Source organism: Girardinichthys multiradiatus, chromosome 5 (genome assembly GCF_021462225.1).
Source record: "Girardinichthys multiradiatus isolate DD_20200921_A chromosome 5, DD_fGirMul_XY1, whole genome shotgun sequence".
Taxonomy (NCBI): Eukaryota; Metazoa; Chordata; class Actinopteri; order Cyprinodontiformes; family Goodeidae; genus Girardinichthys; species Girardinichthys multiradiatus.
Genome location: NC_061798.1, coordinates 1,750,856 through 1,772,618, shown reverse-complemented (window position 1 = coordinate 1,772,618; position 21,763 = coordinate 1,750,856). Strand labels below are relative to the sequence as shown.

General features: G+C 40.9%; 1 protein-coding gene across 4 annotated transcripts in view; it reads right to left on the bottom strand.

Moving 5' to 3' along the window:
• Positions 1–21,763, bottom strand: part of vegfc (vascular endothelial growth factor c) — a 138,904-nt gene that overhangs the window by 70,459 nt on the left and 46,682 nt on the right. For all 4 annotated transcript variants that reach the window (XM_047364646.1, XM_047364645.1, XM_047364648.1 and 1 more), the window contains 2 exons: positions 15,221–15,440; positions 8,889–9,079 (listed from right to left, as the gene is read on the bottom strand). In XM_047364646.1, coding sequence (XP_047220602.1) covers positions 8,889–9,079; positions 15,221–15,440 — 411 coding nt within the window. The remainder of the gene's footprint in view (positions 1–8,888; positions 9,080–15,220; positions 15,441–21,763) is intronic.

The following is a 21,763-nucleotide window of genomic DNA, read 5'->3' as shown; positions in this document are numbered from 1 at the left end:
AGCTCCTCAAAATATAATTCTGGTTCAGCCCTTAACTGATCCAACTAATCTTGTCTCTGCCTTCTCCACAGGTTCAGAGACAAGCTACTTCAGGGCTCTTTCCAACTCTCATAGAGCTCCTTAAATATTGTGGCAGCAGCACTGGCAGCCATCTATAAAGGGACTTCTCATGGATATTTATCAGGTGGTATGAACAGAACATCCGCCTATTTCCTTGGTCTGGGAGGGCTCTACAGAGTTCTGCTGATGTTGCAAAGGTCACCAGGCTATGATAGATTCAGACTAAGCACATTCTCTGATTCATCAGATTCTGGTTTGGCCTGGGGCTACAATTTTTGATGGCAATAAGATCCATGGTAGTATATATACATTATACAAATATACATTAAACAAGCACATGTATATGTGATAGTAAAAAGAATAGTTTTTCAAATGAAAAAGTAAAGAATAAAGACAGTAAAGAAACCTAACTCACCCCTTGATTTTGAAAACTGACAAGCTAATAACCCTGTGGGCCAGTGTGGGGATGCGCTGAGAACTTATAGATGAGTATGGGCTAAGTACTACACTCAAGTTCGCCTTGATTGCAGATCTTTTATGTGAAGTTCTGCTTTCTTACAGCTTCTGACATTTTAGTACCATACTCTAGCCTTAGGCAAAGTAATGAAAACTGACTGTGGGGTGTGTGTGGATTATTTATTTAATACTACAGTTTTGGAAACTCCTTGGCAGAACTGCACAACACAATATGCAAGTCGATTACACTGGATAGACAATTTGCCTACTGAATTTGTGTACACCCCAATCTCTTATTCATGTCATATTCAACACCTTAACAAAGGAAGGAGGACAAAATATTTTTCTTGCGCAGAGAAACACCCATAACGTAATAGATAAGACATTTAGGCAACATGACCAGCAGTGACAAAACCAGAACACTTTGGACATGACAAGTCTGGCAGAGATTAACCAACAATTTAAAGAATGGCAGAACAGATGTTAAGCTAAACCTTTTTTGCACAAAACCAAGAGAGTTGCAAAAATGGTTAAAGATACCTACAGTCAAACTGTTTGTATAATTATATTGCTTTCTAAGTTCCTTTTAAAGTGAACCAGCTGCTTCAAGGTAATGCCAAAACAATCTTTAATTTAGTATTTCATGATGACGAATCTAACCACAGAATGCTCTTACCAGAAACAGTTATTTCACCTTTCACTTTGCCATATGTACCTTTTAAGGCCAATTATTTTTAAGTCACATTAAAAAACTCATTAGGATTCAGTTGAACTCTATCTAGTCATGCGTAATTTAGATGATGTAATACATGATTAATATAAGTATCAAAACTTTAGCGACTTGTCTGAGATTGCTGCCAAAAAAAACACTTTGGAAAGGACAAGAGAGGGGGAATGTCTTGTGAAACCTCAAAGATTATGGCTCAGCAATCACAGCCTTGTATTTGCTGCCAGAAGGAAAGCTGTTCAGTTTCGGCCTTGGCCACCTTTTCTTTTCTTTTACCTTCACTGAAATGTGGCTGTATTTCTAATGAAAACTTACTTAAACTTGATGTTTTATGTTCAATAACTGAAATACAAATTCTAAATTGCAGCAACATTAATAACCTCATTTTGTGCATCCAAACAGTCTGAATAATGTTGGTGTGCAACCTACAAATAATAAAAAAATAGGACAACGCTAAGATGAAATCCTTGGTTCAAATGCTGAATAAAACTGTAAAAAGGCACACAAGAACATATAAAACAATTAATAAAATCATAACTCATAACTTACAATAAACTTCACTCCACATAAAGACATTGGAGGGAACTCACTGAGCATTTTTTTTTCAGCTGAAAAGAGACAACTTGGTGAAACATGCAGACCACTTCATTACTATTGCAAAGAAGTGGAATGTTTTACAAACAACCTAAACCCTACTAAATACCTAATTACTTGCACCGCCTAAAAAGATAAATTTTTCCACCATAACAATGTCCCTTGGTTTGCGAACAATGTCCAGAGTTCAGTTACAGTATCTCTGCAGAATAGAGATACTGTCTTGGTCAAGTGCAAAACACAGTCCAGCAAATGCTGTAGAATTAGAGCAGTAGCAAATTTAACATAACAAACGAAAGAGTCGCTTATACAAGATATTCGAAAAAGAATCTACAGAAACGAAGTGGTTCTGAGAGATGTCCTCTCCACACTCAACACCAACATGCCAGCTACAGCTTAACTGGGCAAAGTTAAGAGATTGGAAAAGCTACAAGACCTTTGCAGGTAATAGTTACATCATTTGTTTCTACCAGTACTATCTAAAGGTGTGAGAGATATAGGATGTCTGTATTTGTGCCAAATGTCATAGCACTTTAATTCATGTAGCTGTTCTTTTAAAAGAAAAATTTGCATTATGCTACTTTTGAATTCCTTGTCATATTTAGTGTATAAAACTGTGATTAACTGCACAAAATAATGTGATTTATCATGCTTAATTATAACCATTGCCCAAACATGGCTGTCTGTGAATAAATAAAAAAATGTGTCGTATTACATGGCTCAACATAGTGAATGGTGAAGTATGAGTACAACAAACAAATAGAGACAGAGCAACATTCTTACAGTACATTGGCTACTTCAACCTTCTCTGCTGATTGAATCTGCTTTACCAGTTCACATAACAAAGAAGCCATTTGCTCTAACTGCTCCTGCCAGTTTATTCAATTACCACTTAGGAAATAATTAGCACAGCTGAGCTAAAACACAAACCATACTGACTGCCTTGCTCACTTCATTATTAACATCACTGTGAAAATGAACAATCCAGTTGAGATGATTTATCTCATTTTAAGGCAGTGCTGATAGTGCTGAGAAGCAAGGTGTTTATACACAGAGAAGTAAGAACACAGGCCTTATGTAGCAGTGTTGCATACACACTAAATGTGGCCTGCACCCTTTTCTATGCATAAGAAATATTTAACAATAAGGTGACTTTATAAATGTGTGCAGCTTCACTGTAACTTTATGACTTACACAGGTTTCTACAGTTTGGGGCCCAATGGGTTAATGATATGAAATCTATTATTGTAAACAGCAGAGATGAGAGGTGACCGGTGTCGTCAGCAGCTGTGTTATATGTGTGGCATGGAATTATTCATATGTCAGCCAGTTTGAACAAATTCCCTTAAAATGCAGTTGAAAATGCCAACATCAAAGCACAATTTGCAAACAGGAATTGGGATTCCTCTTCCAATTAGAAATATGGCTGCACAGACATTGCTAAAGCAGTGCCACTGAATGAATACATTTTTGTTTATGCATTTTCATTTATGTAAATGTTCAAAGTAATTATTTGTGATACACAAATGCAACTAGGCACTACTGTAGCAAGCTTGCATTGAAACACATGATACATTTTGGTAAACAGTATGGTTGGTAACAGACTGCATCTGTCACACTATGGGATAGGTGGCTTCTTGGTAGGTAAATCAATTTATTTTTCTCAATTAGTGTTGAGATGTGACATTAATTTAATTCATTACTGGCTTTCTAATTTACACCAAGTAGCAGTATCTGACACAATTAGAAACACTTTTCTATTACAACAAATTTGTTATTGTCATCTGGGAGGAGCTTGGAGTAGAGCCGCTGTTATTCCACATCGAGAGGAGCCACTTGAAGTGGCTCAGGCATCTGTATCTAATGCCTCCTGGACGCCTCCCTCGGGAGGGCCTGTTTACTGATCAAATCAATAAATAGACACATACAATTTGTTTTATGACGATGAAGGGCCCTTTCTTACTTTACTTAATGACACTGGAATGTTGCGGCTTTGCTTTCATGGACCATACAGATCTAGATGAAGTTACAATTTAAATGTTTAAGTGCTATCAAACCAGCAGCTTTATACTTCATATGCTTCTAAATTACACAACTATGTTGGGAAAAAAAGTTAAATACTTTTATATTTTACAGGCAGGGTTTCTGGCATTTCTCTGTCACTCTATACAGTAATTGCATTTTAGTGGAAATGTCATTTTTACATCTTAACACCTCAACCCTTTGAAAAAAGCTGTCATTTTCATAATGTAGAGCATGCCCAATTGGGGTGGTTGAGGTATGCGTGAACTGAAATGGTTTGAGAAGCACTGGTCTAAAGGCTGCATAACGAACCAGAAGGCACATGCTTTTATAGCAACAGTGACACATTTTCTACTTTTTTCCCTCTTACCTTGTCCGGATGTCTCATTCCACCACAAATATTAACTGGCTTTAGATTTCTCATGTTGGGGCTAAGTTCAATTCAGTTCAATTTAGTTTTATTTATATAGCGCCAATTCACAACACATGTCGTCTCAAGGCACTTCACAAAGGGTTTGGAATGATACAGAGGGTTTGGAATGGAATGTAAGTAGCAATTTTATGTTAAGTTTACTCTTAAAAGCAATGTACAACTTATTTTTACCATGTTATTTAGCCCTGTTCAATCAAATACCAACATCACAAGCGGTCCTGCCATCTGCTCTCTTCGCTTGCTTCCTGCCACCAACAAAATGCACAAGGGACAGAAGGGTTGCACATGTGCGGCATTCTATAACAATCAGACACCTGATATTGACTAGTTGAAAAGGAATATTTGTTAACATTCCACAGTTCAATTAAATGTGTAAATTTCTTTAACATTATTTATTTTCTGTGACTAATTAATCAAAATGAGATAGGTCGGCTTGGGGTCTTGTCACACCCCCATTCGCTGTTTGCAATCTGGGGTTGGAGGCTGGGAGAAGGAGCAGGCCTTCTGGTCGGGGTCTGGGCTGGGGTTAGTAGCCGGGTCACAGTGGTCAATAAGTGCCGGCGTTTCAGCTCTTTTGGGATCGTTCAGATTTTTTGCAGTGACTGGTTTGGGTGCCTGGTCCTTTTATTACAACTTCAGAAGTACTTATTTAAATCTTAAATACTGTGAAAAACAAAGAACAACAGAAGAGCACTGCGTTGCACTGTTGTGGTGACAGTGCGTGGATGAGAGTTAGCTGCATGGGTCAGGAAGAAGTGGTTTAGGGGACAGCATCAAACGAGGTGGACTGGTGTTTCTAATCATTTTCCCTTTTCGTCATCTGCAGAGATGGTGTTTCCTTTATGTATTCTTCTTTGTGAAAACAGACAAATAAAAAAATTTACGGGTTAAGTCAATCTGCTTCCACCTGTTCCTGAGTGCACACACCCACCAGGCTCGCATTCTCTGATTTCCCCGTTATCACAGATGAGGGCAATAATTTTATTCCTTCCCCTTTACAAATTGATTCTCTTGTTCATAGTGTTACTTCATTATTGCGTGGTGCATTAGACAATGCAGCCCCCTTGAAAAAGAAGGTAATTATTCATAGGAGGCTGGCTCCCTGGTTTAATTCAAGGCTGCGTACTTTAAAGCACAATGTTAGAAAACTGGAGAGAAAATGGCGCTCTACACACCTAGAGGATTCCTACTTAATCTGGAAAAATAGTCAACGGTTGTTTAAAAAAAGACACTTCGCCAAGCTAGAACAGCTTATTTCTCATCATTAATAGAGGAGAATAAGAATAATCCTAGGTGTCTTTTTAGTACAGTTGCTAAATTTACGCAGTCATAGCTCTGTTGAGCCATCCATTCCCCGGCACTCAGCAGTAATGACTTTATGGGACTCTTTTTAAATAAAATAGATTTTATAAAAAATAAAATCATTGGCATACCCCTGTACATGATTGCTTCATCCTCAGTAGGTGAGACAGCATTTAATCTGTGTTTGGACTGCTTTGATTCAGTGGAGCTTCCTGAGTTATCAAAAATATTAGCTTCATCTAAACCTTCAACTTGTATGTCAGACCCAATCCCAACTAAATTATTTAAGGAGGTGTTCCCTTTGATTGCCAGCCCCATTCTAGATTTAGTAAATGGATATGTACCACAAGCCACAAGCTTTTAAGGTAGCTGTAATTAAACCTTTACCTAAGAAACCTTTGCTTGATCAAGATGATTTACTAAATTACAGACCTATATCCAATCTTCCATTCTTATCTAAAATTCTTGAGAAAATAGTTGCTAATCATGTGTGTGAGCATTTACACAGTAATGATCTGTTTGAAGAGTTTCAGTCAGGTTTCAGAGCTCATCAATAGGACAGAAACAGCTCTGCTGAAAGTCACTAATAATATTCTTATGGCCTCAGATAATGAACATATGTCTGTAGTTGTCCTGTTAGATCTCAGTGCTGCATTTGATACAGTTGATCACAATGTATTCTAAAAAAGGCTGGAACATGCTGTAGGGATCGGGGGAACAGCACTAGGCTTTTTTAAATCGTATTTGTCTAACAGATTCCAGCTTGTTCATGTAAATGATAAATCGTCTTCAAACTCCAGGGTTAATTGTAGAGTACCACAGGGTTCAGTGCTTGGGCCAATTCTCTTTACTATATATGTGCTTCCAGTTGGAAAATGTTTCAGGCAGCCTGGGATACATTTTCACTGTTATGCTGATCATACTCAGCTTTATTTATCTATAAATCCTGATGAGCCCAAACATATAGACTACATGCATGCCTAGAAGACATAAAAACTTGGATGACACTAAATTTTCTGCTTCTAAATTCAGACAAGACAGAAATTGTCATCTATGGACCAGAATCTTTGAAAGAAACTGCTCAGTCAATCAATTAATATAGACGGAATTAAACTGACCTCCGGTAATAAAGTAAAAAACCTTGGTGTTATTTTTAATCAGGACATGTAATTTAAATCACATATTAAACAAGTTTCTAGGATTTCCTTCTTTCACCAAAATTAGAAATATCCTATCCAGGACTGAGGCTGAAAAACCAATCTATGCATTTATTACATCAAGGCTGGACTATTGTAATTCTTTACTATCAGGATGTCCACAAAATGCAGTTAAAAGCCTTCAGTTGAGTTCGGAAAAAAATTAAAAGAGATCATATTTCTTCTATTTTAGCTTCCCTTCATTGGCTCCCAGTTAAATCCAGAATATAATTTAAAATTCTCCTTCTCACATATAAAGCCCTTAATGATCTAGCTTCATCATACATCAGATATCCGATTGTTCCATATATTCCTAACAGAGCACTTCGTTCTCAGACTGCAGGTTTACTGGTGGTTCCTAGAGTCTCTAGAAGTAGAATGGGAGGCAGATCCTTTAGTTATCAGGCTCCTCTCCTGTGGAACCAGCTCCCGGTTTTGGTCCGTGAGGCAGACACCCTGTCTACTTTTAAGGCTAGGCTTAAAACTTTCCTTTTTGATAAAGCTTATAGTTAGAGTGGCTTAGGGTATCCTGAACTATCTCTGTAGTTATGCTGCTATAGGCTTAGACTGCTGGAGGACATAATGACCACTTTCACTCTCTCTGCTACATTCTCGTACTACTCTTCAATTTTGCATTTTTTGCTGTTATTTCAGCTTTTAACTGTTTAAATGTTCTCTCTCTGTTTTTTGTCTTTCTAGAAGCTACATATGACTTGGCTCTGTATTTAGCTGTGGCACCTTCCTGGAGGGGGCATCGGCTGAGTGGCTGCCGTTAATGTTTCACTTTTCTTTCATATAGAAAGTACTACTGGATTAGTTCTTCTGTGTTCATTTTTTGTCTGTCTCTGCTCTGTTCTCTCAAACCCCCAGTCGGTTGTGGCAGATGGCCGTTCACACTGAGCCTGGTTCTGCTGGAGGTTTCTTCCTGTTAAAAGGGAGCTTTTCCTCTCCACTGTCGTTACATGCATGCTCAGTATGAGGGATTGCTGCAAAGTCAATGCCAGTGACTGTCCACTGTTGCTACATGCTCATCCAGGAGGAGTGAATGCTGCAATCTGCTGGGTTTCCCTTGGATAGAAAAACCTTTAACCAATTTGAATAAGAAACTGAATCCGACAGCACTGTTTGATTGGAATGCATGTACCCGACTTGAAATCTGTATGGTTTGATTGAATTGACTTTGTAAAGCGCCTTGAGACGACATGTGTTGTGAATTGTTGCCATATAAATAAAACTGAATTGAATTGAAACACTACAATGGTTGTAGCTCTTTCTCAAAGTAGATAATCCATTACTGCAAAGTAAGAGGAATTTTTAAGTATTAACATGTAAATCATTTAAAATGAAAGAGGATGCATTTTCTTTTGCCAAACATGTAAAAAATAACAGACATCTTAAGTACAACTTTGGGTCAAAATTGTACAAAATTGTACTTTAGTTGCAATTTAGTTGCATCGAGCACTAAAACAGATTCTAAAAGGACTATTGGGTACAATGCCTTGTAGTGTCAGCCACCGACAAGACACCACTGGGCAAATGGTTTAATAGAAAAAACAGATGTTGCCTTAGTAATCCTAACTGGCAGGCTAGTAATGCCATTTCATGTTGCAATGTCCAGAGTAATTGCAACCACATTAAGAGCTCTGCTGTGTTCTAAACCCTCAGCAAGGACCTCAAGTGCAAGTCACATTAGGTGGTTCAAAAATAAGTTAATCCATTGCTTGTCTTCTATCTTAGCCAGGTGTGAAATAAGTGTTGTTTCACAAGTTTGGGTATCTAGAAGTCAGGTACAAAGATGGTAAGATTTTCAAATGTTGGTGTGCAGTTTTTCGAGCACAATTTATTATCTTATTTCACAATATGACACTTAGCTTGCAACATGCTGAAAAGCTGCAGGAAGACTACTGAGACAACTGTAAACCTGGAAACAGTGAAAAGTGGAGTGGAAGAATCCCTTCTTTTAGTTTGACTAGTATACGTATTAAGCCATTTGATTAAAAGTTATGAATGTTTTGCATCTACTCTGTCATTCAGGTTTACCAAAGAAAATTACTTCAATGTAAAACCATTAGCATAAACAGGAAAAATGTTAACTTACAGTTTTGCTAAGGTAACCAGTGGAGATATTTCTGCATTGTTTGTCCTCAGAAGGGCAGCATCCTCCACACCTATATACAGACACACACGGTGGCTTATAGAAGACGTTGGTGGGAGCCCCGAACTCCCTGCCCACATCAATACACACTTCTCTTGGCATGCATTGAGTTTTCCTCCACTCCAACTCTATACCTGCACACAAAAAAGTCAGCTATTTGCAAAATGTCTTTTCTTGTCCTTTGTCAGGTGATGACAAGAGCTGCACAGAGTATTGCATCCCAATTATCATTGCAATTTTACTGTGTTCAATATAACAAATACTGTACAATGCAACATGTGGTTAGGATACTATTTTTTAGGTGTCATGCAATGCTACTCTGTAAATCGTTAATGTGTGTGGCTTGTTGGATTGACTCTTACTGCTCTTTTTACCCACAGCTGATGTACAGGTCCTTCTCAAAATATTAGCATATTGTGATAAAGTTAATTATTTTCCATAATGTCATGATGAAAATTTAACATTAATATATTTTAGATTCATTGCACACTAACTGAAATATTTCAGGTCTTTTATTGTCTTAATACGGATGATTTTGGCATACAGCTCATGAAAACCCAAAAATCCTATCTCACAAAATTAGCATATCATTAAAAGGGTCTCTAAACGAGCTATGAACCTAATCATCTGAATCAACGAGTTAACTCTAAACACCTACAAAAGATTCCTGAGGCCTTTAAAACTCCCAGCCTGGTTCATCACTCAAAACCCCAATCATGGGTAAGACTGCCGACCTGACTGCTGTCCAGAAGGCCACTAGTGACACCCTCAAGCAAGAGGGTAAGACACAGAAAGAAATTTCTGAACGAATAGGCTGTGCCCAGAGTGCTGTATCAAGGCACCTCAGTGGGAAGTCTGTGGGAAGGAAAAAGTGTGGCAGAAAACGCTGCACAACGAGAAGAGGTGACCGGACCCTGAGGAAGATTGTGGAGAAGGGCCGATTCCAGACCTTGGGGGACCTGCGGAAGCAGTGAACTGAGTCTGGAGTAGAAACATCCAGAGCCACCGTGCACAGGCGTGTGCAGGAAATGGGTTACAGGTGCCGCATTCCCCAGGTCAAGCCACTTTTGAACCAGAAACAGCGGCAGAAGCGCCTGACCTGGGCTACAGAGAAGCAGCACTGGACTGTTGCTCAGTGGTCCAAAGTACTTTTTTCGGATGAAAGCAAATTCTGCATGTCATTCGGAAATCAAGGTGCCAGAGTCTGGAGGAAGACTGGGGAGAAGGAAATGCCAAAATGCCAGAAGTCCAGTGTCAAGTACCCACAGTCAGTGATGGTCTGGGGTGCCGTGTCAGTTACTGGTGTTGGTCCACTGTGTTTTATCAAGGGCAGGGTCAATGCAGCTAGCTATCAGGAGATTTTGGAGCACTTCATGCTTCCATCTGCTGAAAAGCTTTATGGAGATGAAGATTTCATTTTTCAGCACGACCTGGCACCTGCTCACAGTGCCAAAACCACTGGTAAATGGTTTCTGATCATGGTATCACTGTGCTCAATTGGCCTGCCAACTCTCCTGACCTGAACCACATAGAGAATCTGTGGGATATTGTGAAGAGAACGTTGAGAGACTCAAGAACCCAACTCTCTGGATGAGCTAAAGGCCGCTATCGAAGCATCCTGGGCCTCCATAAGACCTCAGCAGTGTCACAGGCTGATTGCCTCCATGCCACGCTGCATTGAAGCAGTCATTTCTGCAATAGGATTCCCGACCAAGTATTGAGTGCATAACTGTACATGATTATTTGAAGGTTGACATTTTTTGTATTAAAAACACTTTTCTTTTATTGGTCGGATGAAATATGCTAATTTTGTGAGATAGGAATTTTGGGTTTTCATGAGCTGTATGCCAAAATCATCCGTATTAAGACAATAAAAGACCTGAAATATTTCAGTTAGTGTGCAATGAATCTAAAATATATTAATGTTAAATTTTCATCATGACATTATGGAAAATAATGAACTTTATCACAATATGCTAATATTTTGAGAAGGACCTGTACAACCGTTGAAACAGAGGACTTTAAAATGCTATCGAGGTTACCAAGCATGTGATAATCTGCCCCTGCTGCAGTCCGATAGACTGGATTGCATCAAGTCTTCTGCCTGTGCAGTTGGGAGGAGAGGCGCTGAAATATATGATTAAAAGTTGCCCTTGACATCTGAATACACTCGGTCTCTGTAAAGTTGTTAACATTCCTGCCCAACCATTGCTGGCTGTGTCTCCGCATCCAAACAGTTTGTTGTGCTCAATTGGCAGTCAGATCTCCCTAAAACAGAAGAGTAAAGAGTTTCACTCTCCTTTTATTCACGTGTTTCCCACATAGCACCTGCTGACACAGTAAAAGGCTTCTGTTGTGCACTTAAACCATAACACCTATTTCTCTGTGTTTACTGTTTTGCTGTGCTTGACGATGCACTTATTGTTCTTATGTGCATGTGGGTCAGTTTGGAGCTGCAACATTTTCAAATGGGAACGACCACACAAAAAATCAGATTCCTGAAAAAAATTTAATTTGAGCATTGAGACCTGCAGTGGGAACGTAGCCTTTGATTTCTCTCTCTGCCATTGAAATCAGTCTCATTCAGCCCACCCGCTTCACGCAATCAGTTTCACCGCTGTCACCTATGCCATGTTCTACATATAGCCCTCTGTTCTGTTTACGTCTTGCTGGAGTATGCTGTTGTGTCATGCGAAGCCTGTCCATGTCCTTGCCTGTTTTGTTTCATGTCTAGATTGTTATACTCATGCCAGGTTTGTTCATGTTCCTGTCCATGCCTACTCCTGTCATCTCATGCCAAGCTGTGAGTTGTTTTTGTTTTATTTTCATTAAATCTTTTAAATTCATCACGCTGCTCCCGCCTGCCTGTTTGCGTTTGGTTCACATCCAAGAGACACACATTCTGACAAAATACTCACACCAAAACCAGGACTTTGTAGCAGTTTATGGACCTGTTTAAGTTTCTTTCCTGGGAAGCGTAGAGGAATTTGAGCCACTTGCCAGAGCCACAATCACCTTTTGAAGGCTCAAGATTGGTAATCCCTTCTCCAGAAATTGGTCGTAGGCATCACCGCCCCTGTTCATCCAGGTCACCTGCCTGAACCTTCGTTTCTGTTTTTTTTGTTCCAATATCAGGGTTTTCTTTGTGAGATCCAGCTGAACTAAACCCCTAACATTAAAGATTGCACGTAAGTTGCAATTGATCACTGGTTGTCAACATCTTAATTCAATAAAGGGTTACTGCCTTTGGATATACAGTTGTGCTCATGAATTTAAATATCCTAACAGAAGTTTTGTTTTTTTGGACATTTTTGTGAGAATATGAATAAAAGAAATTTATTTTAGTAACTCATGGTTAGTGGCCCGTGACCCTAAACAGGAGAAGCGGGTATAGACAATGGATGAATTGATGGATGGATGCATGGTTAGTGGTAGGCTGAAGCTATTTATTATCAAACAATTGTTTGCACTTTTTGAATCATGATGGCAATAGAAACTACTGGCCCAAATGACCCTGATGAAAAGTTTACAAACATCCTCATTTCATGTATAATCACCTTTACTATCATGGACAGCTTAGTCTTTTGTGGTATTTGTGGGTGAGGCACAACCTAACCCAAACAGCTGCCAATTCTCGTACTCGTACTTGTCGTCTTCCGCTTTATCCGGGGGGATGCAGACTCAGCAGAGACGCCCAGACGTCCCTCTCCCCAGACACCTCTTCCAGCTCCTCCGGGGGGAGCCCAAGGCGTTCCCAGGCCAGCCGAGAGACATAGTCCCTCCAGCGTGTGCTGGGCCGCCCCCTGGGCCTCCTCCCGGTGGGACGTGCCTGGAACACCTCCCGAGGGGGGAATCACATTCCTCAGCCTCCCTGGTAAGACCTACGCCAGGGTATTGGAGAGGAGAGTCCGGCCGATAGTCGAACCCCGGCTTCAGGAGGAGCAGTGTGGTTTTTGTCCCGGCCGTGGGACACTGGACCAGCTCTATACCCTCTACAGGGTACTCGAGGGTTCATGGGAGTTTGCCCAACCGGTCCACATGTGTTTTGTGGACCTGGAGAAAGCATTCGACTGTGTCCCTCGTGATGCCCTGTGGGGGGTGCTCCAGGAGTATGGAATCGGTGGCTCTTTACTAGGGGCCATCCAGTCTCTGTACAAGCGGAGCAGGAGTTTGGTTCGCATTGCCGGCACTAAGTCGGACCTGTTCCCGGTGCATGTTGGACTCCGGCAGGGCTGCCCTTTGTCACCGGTCCTGTTCATAACTTTTATGGACAGGATTTCGTCTCTTCTTTTTGCAGATGACGTGGTCCTGCTGGCCCCATCTAGCCAAGACCTACAGCATGCACTGGGGCGGTTCGCAGCCGAGTGTGAAGCGGCTGGGATGAAGATCAGCTCCTCCAAGTCCGAGGCCATGGTTCTCGACCGGAAAAGGGTGGCTTGTCCTCTTCAGGTTGGAGGGCAGTTCCTGCCTCAAGTGGAGGAGTTTAAGTATCTCGGGTTCTTGTTCACAAGTGAGGGAAGAATGGAGCGGGAAATCGACAGACGGATTGGTGCGGCTGCCACAGCAATGGGGGCGCTGTGCCGGTCCGTTGTGGTGAAGAGAGAGCTGAGCCAAAAAGCGAAGCTCTCGATTTACCGGTCAGTCTACGTTCCTACCCTCACCTATGGCCATGAACGTTGGGTCATGACCGAAAGATCGAGGTCCCGGATACAAGCGGCTGAAATGAGCTTCCTCCGTAGGGTGGCCGGGCACTCCCTTAGAGATAGGGTGAGGAGCTCGGCCATCCGGGAGGGGCCCGGAGTAGAGCCGCTGCTTCTCCACATCGAGAGGAGCCAGTTGAGGTGGCTCGGGCATCTATACCGGATGCCTCCTGAAGGCCTTCCTCGGGAGGTGTTCCAGGTGTCCCTCCTGATGCCAATTCTTCTTGGCAAAAAGCCTCCAGTTTATGGAATGTTTTTGGCCTTGGGTAAAGTCCTGAGATCTCTCTAAAGTGGCTCAGTGATACTGAGGTCCGGAGACTAAGAGGGCCCTCCAGAACCTTCAGTTTTCTTTTTTGCTATAGCCAATGACAGTTTGACTTGGCTTTTTTTTTACTTTTTGTTTTGGATCACTTCACATCCGCATCTAAGCTGTGTGCAAGCTGTGTGATTCCTCTAGCATTTTCTGCAAACATTCTGCATTAATCTTGTCACACTATTGGTATACTTATTGACTCCTCTCCAAATGTAATGTCATTGCCATAAAGTTCCTTTTGGTCTGATCTCTTGAAATAACTTTGTTCCAGATGTTCTGAGGCCTGTCTTTCGGCTGTTTGGCCAAGTAATGACTTTCTTCTGGCTACTCAACCATGCAGCACTTTTTTCTTCAAACGCCTCTTTATTCTGCATGTTTAAACAGCTCCACCACCAGTATGTGAGCTAAAGTCATTTCTAGGTTTTTCCTTACATCCTGAACATTCCTGACAGTTGTGACTGAAATCTTTCTTAGTCTTCCTAACTATGGCTTGGCTTCAACAGAATCCCTAATTTTACACTAATTACTGAGGATTCAAACACAATTAGATTTGCATATTCTTTAGATATCTTTTTATATCATTATCCCATTTTGCAAAGTTCTACCTTCTCCCAGAGATCCTCTGATATATTTTTTGACTTTACCTGTTGTTCTGAATCCAGCAGGGTCAGTGCAGCACTGGGTGAAACAGCCAGGGGTCTGTCAGGAGCCCAAAAAACTCACTGACATTTTATACATGCACACTAATTACAAGCAAATGGCTCACAGTTCAGGATGGTTATCTTTAGGAGCCATTTACACCCATGTGTATGAGCTTGTTTGTATGTCATCAGGCCAAACTTACAGGCCATGTAAACTTTTGATGAGATTCATTACAGTTGTAGTCTGTTTTTTCATCGGATTTAAAAAGATGAAACATGCCCGTTTAATACTTAATGGCTTCACCCAACCATTACCCACGAGAGACAAAAATGGTTTTGTGTGGTATACTCAGAAAAATGGTAAACAAAATCTGAAATTCTGAGAGAAAATATCAACTTATGAGTGGGCAAATACACAGCATACCTCTGGCTACTAGCCAATGGCAAATATCCACTGACAAGTGTGTTCCCAGATGGAAAACTTTGGTTAGATATCAAATGTTCTTAACAAAACAACGTAACACTGTGTATGACATAAGTGTTCTTTATATTAAAATTCACTTGGAAAAAATGTAATGCTGCTTTGAAAATATAGGTGTAAGATTAAAAAAGGATACATACTTTTAAGGATATCAAAGTTGAGGTAGGCAGCAGCGTATGTTGGCTCCTGTACATCAGCAGCTGGCCGCTGAATGAATTTGGTAGCTAAGGGGGCCGCAGCAGAAAGTTTGGATCTGCACTTCAGAGCAGCCCAGTATGAAGGATAGATCAGACTCATCAGTTCATCTACACTGGAGGCTGAACGTAGCTTCTGCTCCATGTCTGGCTTTGGTAAAGTCTCCTGTAATTAACAAGAAACACCTTCACTCAGAGAGGGACTTCAACATAGAAATGTACAGTTTTCTAATAATAATTTCTGACAAACCTGGGAACAGTTTACACAAAGTGATAGATTGTATGGTTCTGTGAAAATCTTTTGACACCCTTACAGATTTCTTTAGTTTTTGACTTTTTTTTACACTGGTTGTCCTATCCTTAGATTCAAGATCTGAAGAAGCCTCTGACTGAATACACTCTGTTGTTGTACAACAGTCTCATGAAGAGGATGCTCAAGGTTCTCCATAATGTTCTTCATTTTATGAAGAATCATTCTTGTACAATGATCTCCAGAGGTTCCAGAGGAGTCCCCAGAACAGACCCAGCCTTCATCAACTTGCTGAGCTTGTTCAAGTCACTGGCTCTGATGCTGCTACCCCAGCAGATGATGGCAGAAGAGATCACCCTATCCACAACAGACTTATACAAGATATGCAGCATCTTGCTGCAAACACCGGAAGACATAAGCTTCCTCAAGAAGTACAGTCTGCTCTGTCCCTCCTTGTAGACAGCTTCACAGTTGCATCTCCACTCCAGTCTGTTGTCCAGGTGAACACCGAGGTATTTATACTCCTCCACCACCTCCACTTCTTCTCCCATGATGGAAATAGTGTTTGACCTATTCTTGTTTCTCTTAAAATCTACTATCATCTCCTTTGTTTTATTCACATTCAAGATGAGATGATATTTTCCACACCATGCCACAAAACGGACTACCAGCTCCCTGTACTCAGCTTCTTGTCCATCTCTGATCCACCACATAACTGTAAAATCATCTGAGTATTCCTGCAGATGACAGGAGTCTGTCTTGTACTGGACGTCTGAGGTGTACAGAGTGAAAAGGAAAGGTGAGAGTACAGTTCCTTGAGGTGCTGCTGACTACCTGGTTAGAAACACAACCCTTCAGTCTCACAGACTGGGGTCTGTTTGTCAGGTAGTCTTTGATCCAGGAGATTGTTGAGGCCTCCACTTGAGTCTTTTGGGGTTTCTGATAAAGCAAATCAGGTTAAATTGTGTTAAATGCACTGGAGAAATCAAATAACACGATCCTCACAGTGCTGCTGGCTTTGTCCAGATGATAGTGGGTTTGTTGAAGCAGGTGTATGATGGCATCTTCAACTCCAACTCCACCACGATAAGCAAACTGAATGGGTCCTGATAGTATATTGTTTGCTTATTCAGGTGGGCCAACAGGAGTCTCTCTGGGACCTTCATGATGTTGGATGTCAGGGCAATGGGTCTATAGTAATTGAGAACTGATGGGTGTGTTTTCTTTGGTACCAGAACAAGACAGGAGGTCTTCCACAACACTGGAATCTTCTTCTGGACCAGGCTAAGGTTGAAGAGGTGCTGCAGAATCCCACAGAGCTGCTCTGCACAGCCCTTCAGGACTCTAGGGCTGACACGATCTGGACCTGCAGCCTTGTTCTGGTTCAGTCTTTCCAGTTGTCTCTTCACCTGACTTCTTGAGACACGCAGGTGGAGGGAGGAGGCAAAGGGAGCATCAGCATCTTCTGATTTGGTTGAAGGCAAACATATAGAAGCAGAAGGGTCCATGGCTAAGTCGGAAGATAAAACATTTTGGGTGTGACAGGAAAGCTATGGGTCAAGGGAGAGTGGGATGTCTGTTTGGCCATGAGTAGGAGAGGAGGATGCTGAGCTTGTTTCTGAACTGAACCTATTGAATAAAGTGTTTAGTTCATTGGCCCTGTCCAGACATTTATTGGTCTGATCTTCCTTCTGCTTGAAGCCTGAGATCTTTTTGATCCCTGACCACACATCTCTGATATTCTGCTGGAGCTTGCTCTCCAGCTTCTTCTTGTACACCTCCTTGCTGTTTCTTATCTTGACTTTAAGTTTCTTCTGTATACTCTTCAATAATTCTGTCTCCCTCTCTGAAGGTTCTTTTTTATTGTTAAGCAGGTCCTTCAAGTCACTGGTGACCTAGGGTTTGTTATTGGGGAAGCATCTCACTGTTCTGGTGGAGATGATGTTATCCACGCAGAAGTTTATATCGTCACACTCAGTCATGGCATTGATGTCTTTTTCATGTGGCTAGCACAGTGCGTCCCAGTCTGTAGCCTCAGAGCAACCTTGTAGGACTTCTTCAGCTTCCTGTGACCATTTTCTTACAGTCCTCTTTATTACAGGTTGTCTCTGAACAAGGGGTTTATATTTCGAGCAGAGAAAAACAAGATTGTGATCTGATTTGCCTGGAGGAGGTCTTGCTTTACATGAGTCCTTGACATTTGCATAAAACAAATCCAACACTTAGTTTTTTTTCTGGTATAGCAGCTGGCTAACTGTTGAAACGTTGGAAGTAGCAGAGAGTTGGTTGTTGTGTCTGTAGCTTAGCAAATCTGTAGCTGATAGCATCGCATGCAGTGTCGGCAACAGCTAAACTGTTGCCAAAATAACACTGGTGAACTCTCTGGGTAAATAATAAGGACGAAAACTTACTGCAAACAGTTCAATATCTGGACTGCAGAGACGACACTTCACAGTAACATGTCCTGGATGACACCATCTTTTATTCACAAACATTGCTAGTCCACCTCCTTTACTTTTGCCGTTCCTCTTTAAATCTGTCTGCTTGTATGGTAAGAAAGCCTGGCAGAGAGGGATATGATCCTGCAGCCATGTTTCAGTGAAACACATAATACTGTATTTCCGATACTATGGCTGGATCCTTTGTTGGGCTTGGAGTTCATCCAATGTGTTTCCGAACGATCTCATGTTGCCCATCAGAATCGATGGAAGACATGGTTTGAACTTCCTCCTTCTCTCTCTTCTCTTAGCTCCTGCTCTGCATCAATGGTGCCTCCTTTTCAACTCATCAGGGATTTGGGGTTGGAGTTGAAGTATTATTATAGCTTTTGAGATATTATTTAGCTGCTCCTGGTTGTAAAAAACAGCCCCGTTTCCATGGTGACGCATCATAACAAATGTAAAAAGTATCAATAAAAATCCTTCCAGTTGCACAGCATCCAATACCAGAGATGATAATCATCCTATAAAATCGATTTAATCCACCACAAGAGGAATTTGAGTTTTTACAAAGAATTAATCCAAATGAAAAGTTACAGTAACAGAGAACAGAATGCCCTTAAACTTAATGTCACAAACTAATGGCCGGACATTGTCCTTTGAGTGCCTTGTTGCTGAAAAGCGCTATATAAATAAACTTGATTTGACTTGACTTTAGGATTGTCAGGTAGGGAGCAGAATTAATGGTTCCATCATTGCCAGTGTCAGACACAGCTACCACTATGTTTGACTCTCCTTTTTCTGAAATGCTGTGTTACTTTTATGTCAGATGTAACAGGATGCTAAACTCCCAAAAAGTTCTACTTTTGTCTAATCAGTTCACATAATATTTTCCCCAAAGTCTTGAGGATCATCATGATATTTTTCGCTAAGTGTTGGATGGACCATTAAATTGCTTTTGACTCAGCAGTGGTTCAAGCCTTGAAATTCTCCCACTGATGCTGTTTTGTCAAGTGAGTCCTGCAGTACCTTAGATATTGTTATTGGTTCTTTTGTGATCTCCAGGATATGTAACCAGTGTTCTCTAGGAACAATTTTGGTAAGAAGGCAGTTTTCCATGTTTTTTCCATTTGTGTATGGTCTCATTGTGGTTCACTGGAGCTTCAAAGCCCTAAAAATGGCACTGTAACCCTTTCTTGACTGATAGATAACAGGGACATTGCTTATTCCCTGTTTTTGAATATCTTTAGATATGAGCATGATGTGTTGAATTTTAATGGAGTGGGGCCAGTTGGGAAGCTGGCCCTTAGTGGGGGATAAGAGCAGATGCCGTGGCACCAATCCCATCCTCCCTAACAAGAGCAACTCCAATAAACAGTAAGTTCTGGGGTAAGATTCCCTTCTCAATGCTGGGCAGTCTAACTGCTGGGGGCTTGTAGAGGTGCCTGGGCACCATGGTGACCGGGCTCCAGGCTTGGCCTGCCCTGGAGGATGTGGGTGGGGTGCTGGGTTTGGTCCACCACATCTCTCCATGCTTCTTTGGCATGGAGACCAATGCTCCTATGCTTTGCTCCAACCTACCTCTGTGTTGGACATATGCTATTCTGTGCCTGGGGCTGCTGCAGCCTTTTGGGGCCCAAGAATACCTGGCCTGTGCTGATCTTGGGTGTTGACTGTTGCGGGTTTCTCACCTTTCTTTCCTTTCTAATACGAACATCCACCCACACATACACATAATCCAAATGGCTAAAGGTCATACAAACACAGTTTCCCATTTTATTAATGTTGCCTGGGTAAGTCAGATGCAGTCTTGGTTTAATAGTAAGTCAGATGCAATCTTGATTTAATAGTCAATTACACAATTAGTCATCTCCAGATGTTTTTGTAAAGCAAAACTACTCTGGCACATGTAAGCAACAAGCTTCGCCATGCGGCATGCCTGAAATGCCACAACAGGACAGTGGGGGTAAAAACGTGATATAAAAGGCACTTACACTGTTCAATTAATTTTTGGATAGGGTATAAATAATTTTCGACAAGGTATTTGGTGTTAAAATGTAAATAAAGCAGAAAAATCCTTTATTTTTTATTTGATACCCCTTGTATACTGTTTGATTAACTTCAGTGATCTTTACCATCTCTTTTCAACAAACTGGTTGGCTAATAAAAATAATTAAAAATTAAATTTTTGTCAGAGGTATGAATAAATTTGAGCGTAAGTGTATGAGAATGTATTTTATTGTATTGTATTGTAGAGACATTGTAGAGAACTACAGTACATAAAATTAAACATTTCTTTTATATATAATAATGAAAAGCCTCATGTTTCAATGTAAGTCCTGATAAATTTATAAAAACTTACAACCCTGTATTTTATTTTAACAGCACGATTCAAAAGATTATACAAAAAAATGTAACATGCTGTACTATTTACGATAATGATCAATTTAACATTCACACAATCAGGAACAATATGTTTGCTGCAACCAAGGCCGTACACTTGCCTTTTTATTAGAGGCCTTTCAGCAAACACTCAATTTCCTATTTGAAATGTTTCCTTTTATAAGAATGTGATTATTTATGAGTGTCCACATATTTACACACATACTGATTGTCCTTCAGCATGGGAAAAAGCTGTCCCTCTGGATTTGTAAACTAAACAATTGAGAACCTTTAAATGCGACTGTCACCTGACAAGATTCTGTTTCCTGCAGCAGTGACTCAGTGGCATGACATCACAACAGTCCCTGTTTTGCTGTATTTGATAGTTTTTTGGATATTTACATATCTGAGAGTTCAAAATGGTTCTGGAATGAAGGCACTACTAAAATAGCCAGACAAGACAAAGAACAGCATTTTGATTGTTGCTAAAAACACCTGGCAGATTAGTGTTAGTTTATGTACTGAGGGTCTGGAGGGCTGGTGTGAATTAGGAAATGGTACACAGGTCCTTCTCAAAAAAGTAGCATATTGTGATTAAGTTCATTATTTTCCATAATGTCATGATGAAAATTTAACATTCATATATTTTAGATTCATTGCACACTAACTGAAATATTTCAGGTCTTTTATTGTCTTAATACGGATGATTTTGGCATACAGCTCATGAAAACCCAAAATTCCTATCTCACAAAATTAGCATATTTCATCCGACCAATAAAAGAAAAGTGTTTTTAATACAAAAAACGTCAACCTTCAAATAATCATGTACAGTTATGCACTCAATACTTGGTTGGGAATCCTTTGGCAGAAATGACTGCTTCAATGCGGCGTGGCATGGAGGCAATCAGCCTGTGGCACTGCTGAGGTCTTATGGAGGCCCAGGATGCTTCGATAGCGGCCTTTAGCTCATCCAGAGTGTTGGGTTTTGAGTCTCTCAACGTTCTCTTCACAATATCCCACAGATTCTCTATGGGGTTCAGGTCAGGAGAGTTGGCAGGCCAATTGAGCACAGTGATACCATGGTCAGTAAACCATTTACCAGTGGTTTTGGCACTGTGAGCAGGTGCCAGGTCATGCTGAAAAATGAAATCTTCATCTCCATAAAGCTTTTCAGCAGATGGAAGCATGAAGTGCTCCAAAATCTCCTGAAAGCTAGCTGCATTGACCCTGCCCTTGATAAAACACAGTGGACCAACACCAGCAGCTGACACGGCACCCCAGACCATCACTGACTGTGGGTACTTGACACTGGACTTCTGGCATTTTGGCATTTCCTTCTCCCCAGTCTTCCTCCAGACTCTGGCACCTTGATTTCCGAATGACATGCAGAATTTGCTTTCATCCGAAAAAAGTACTTTG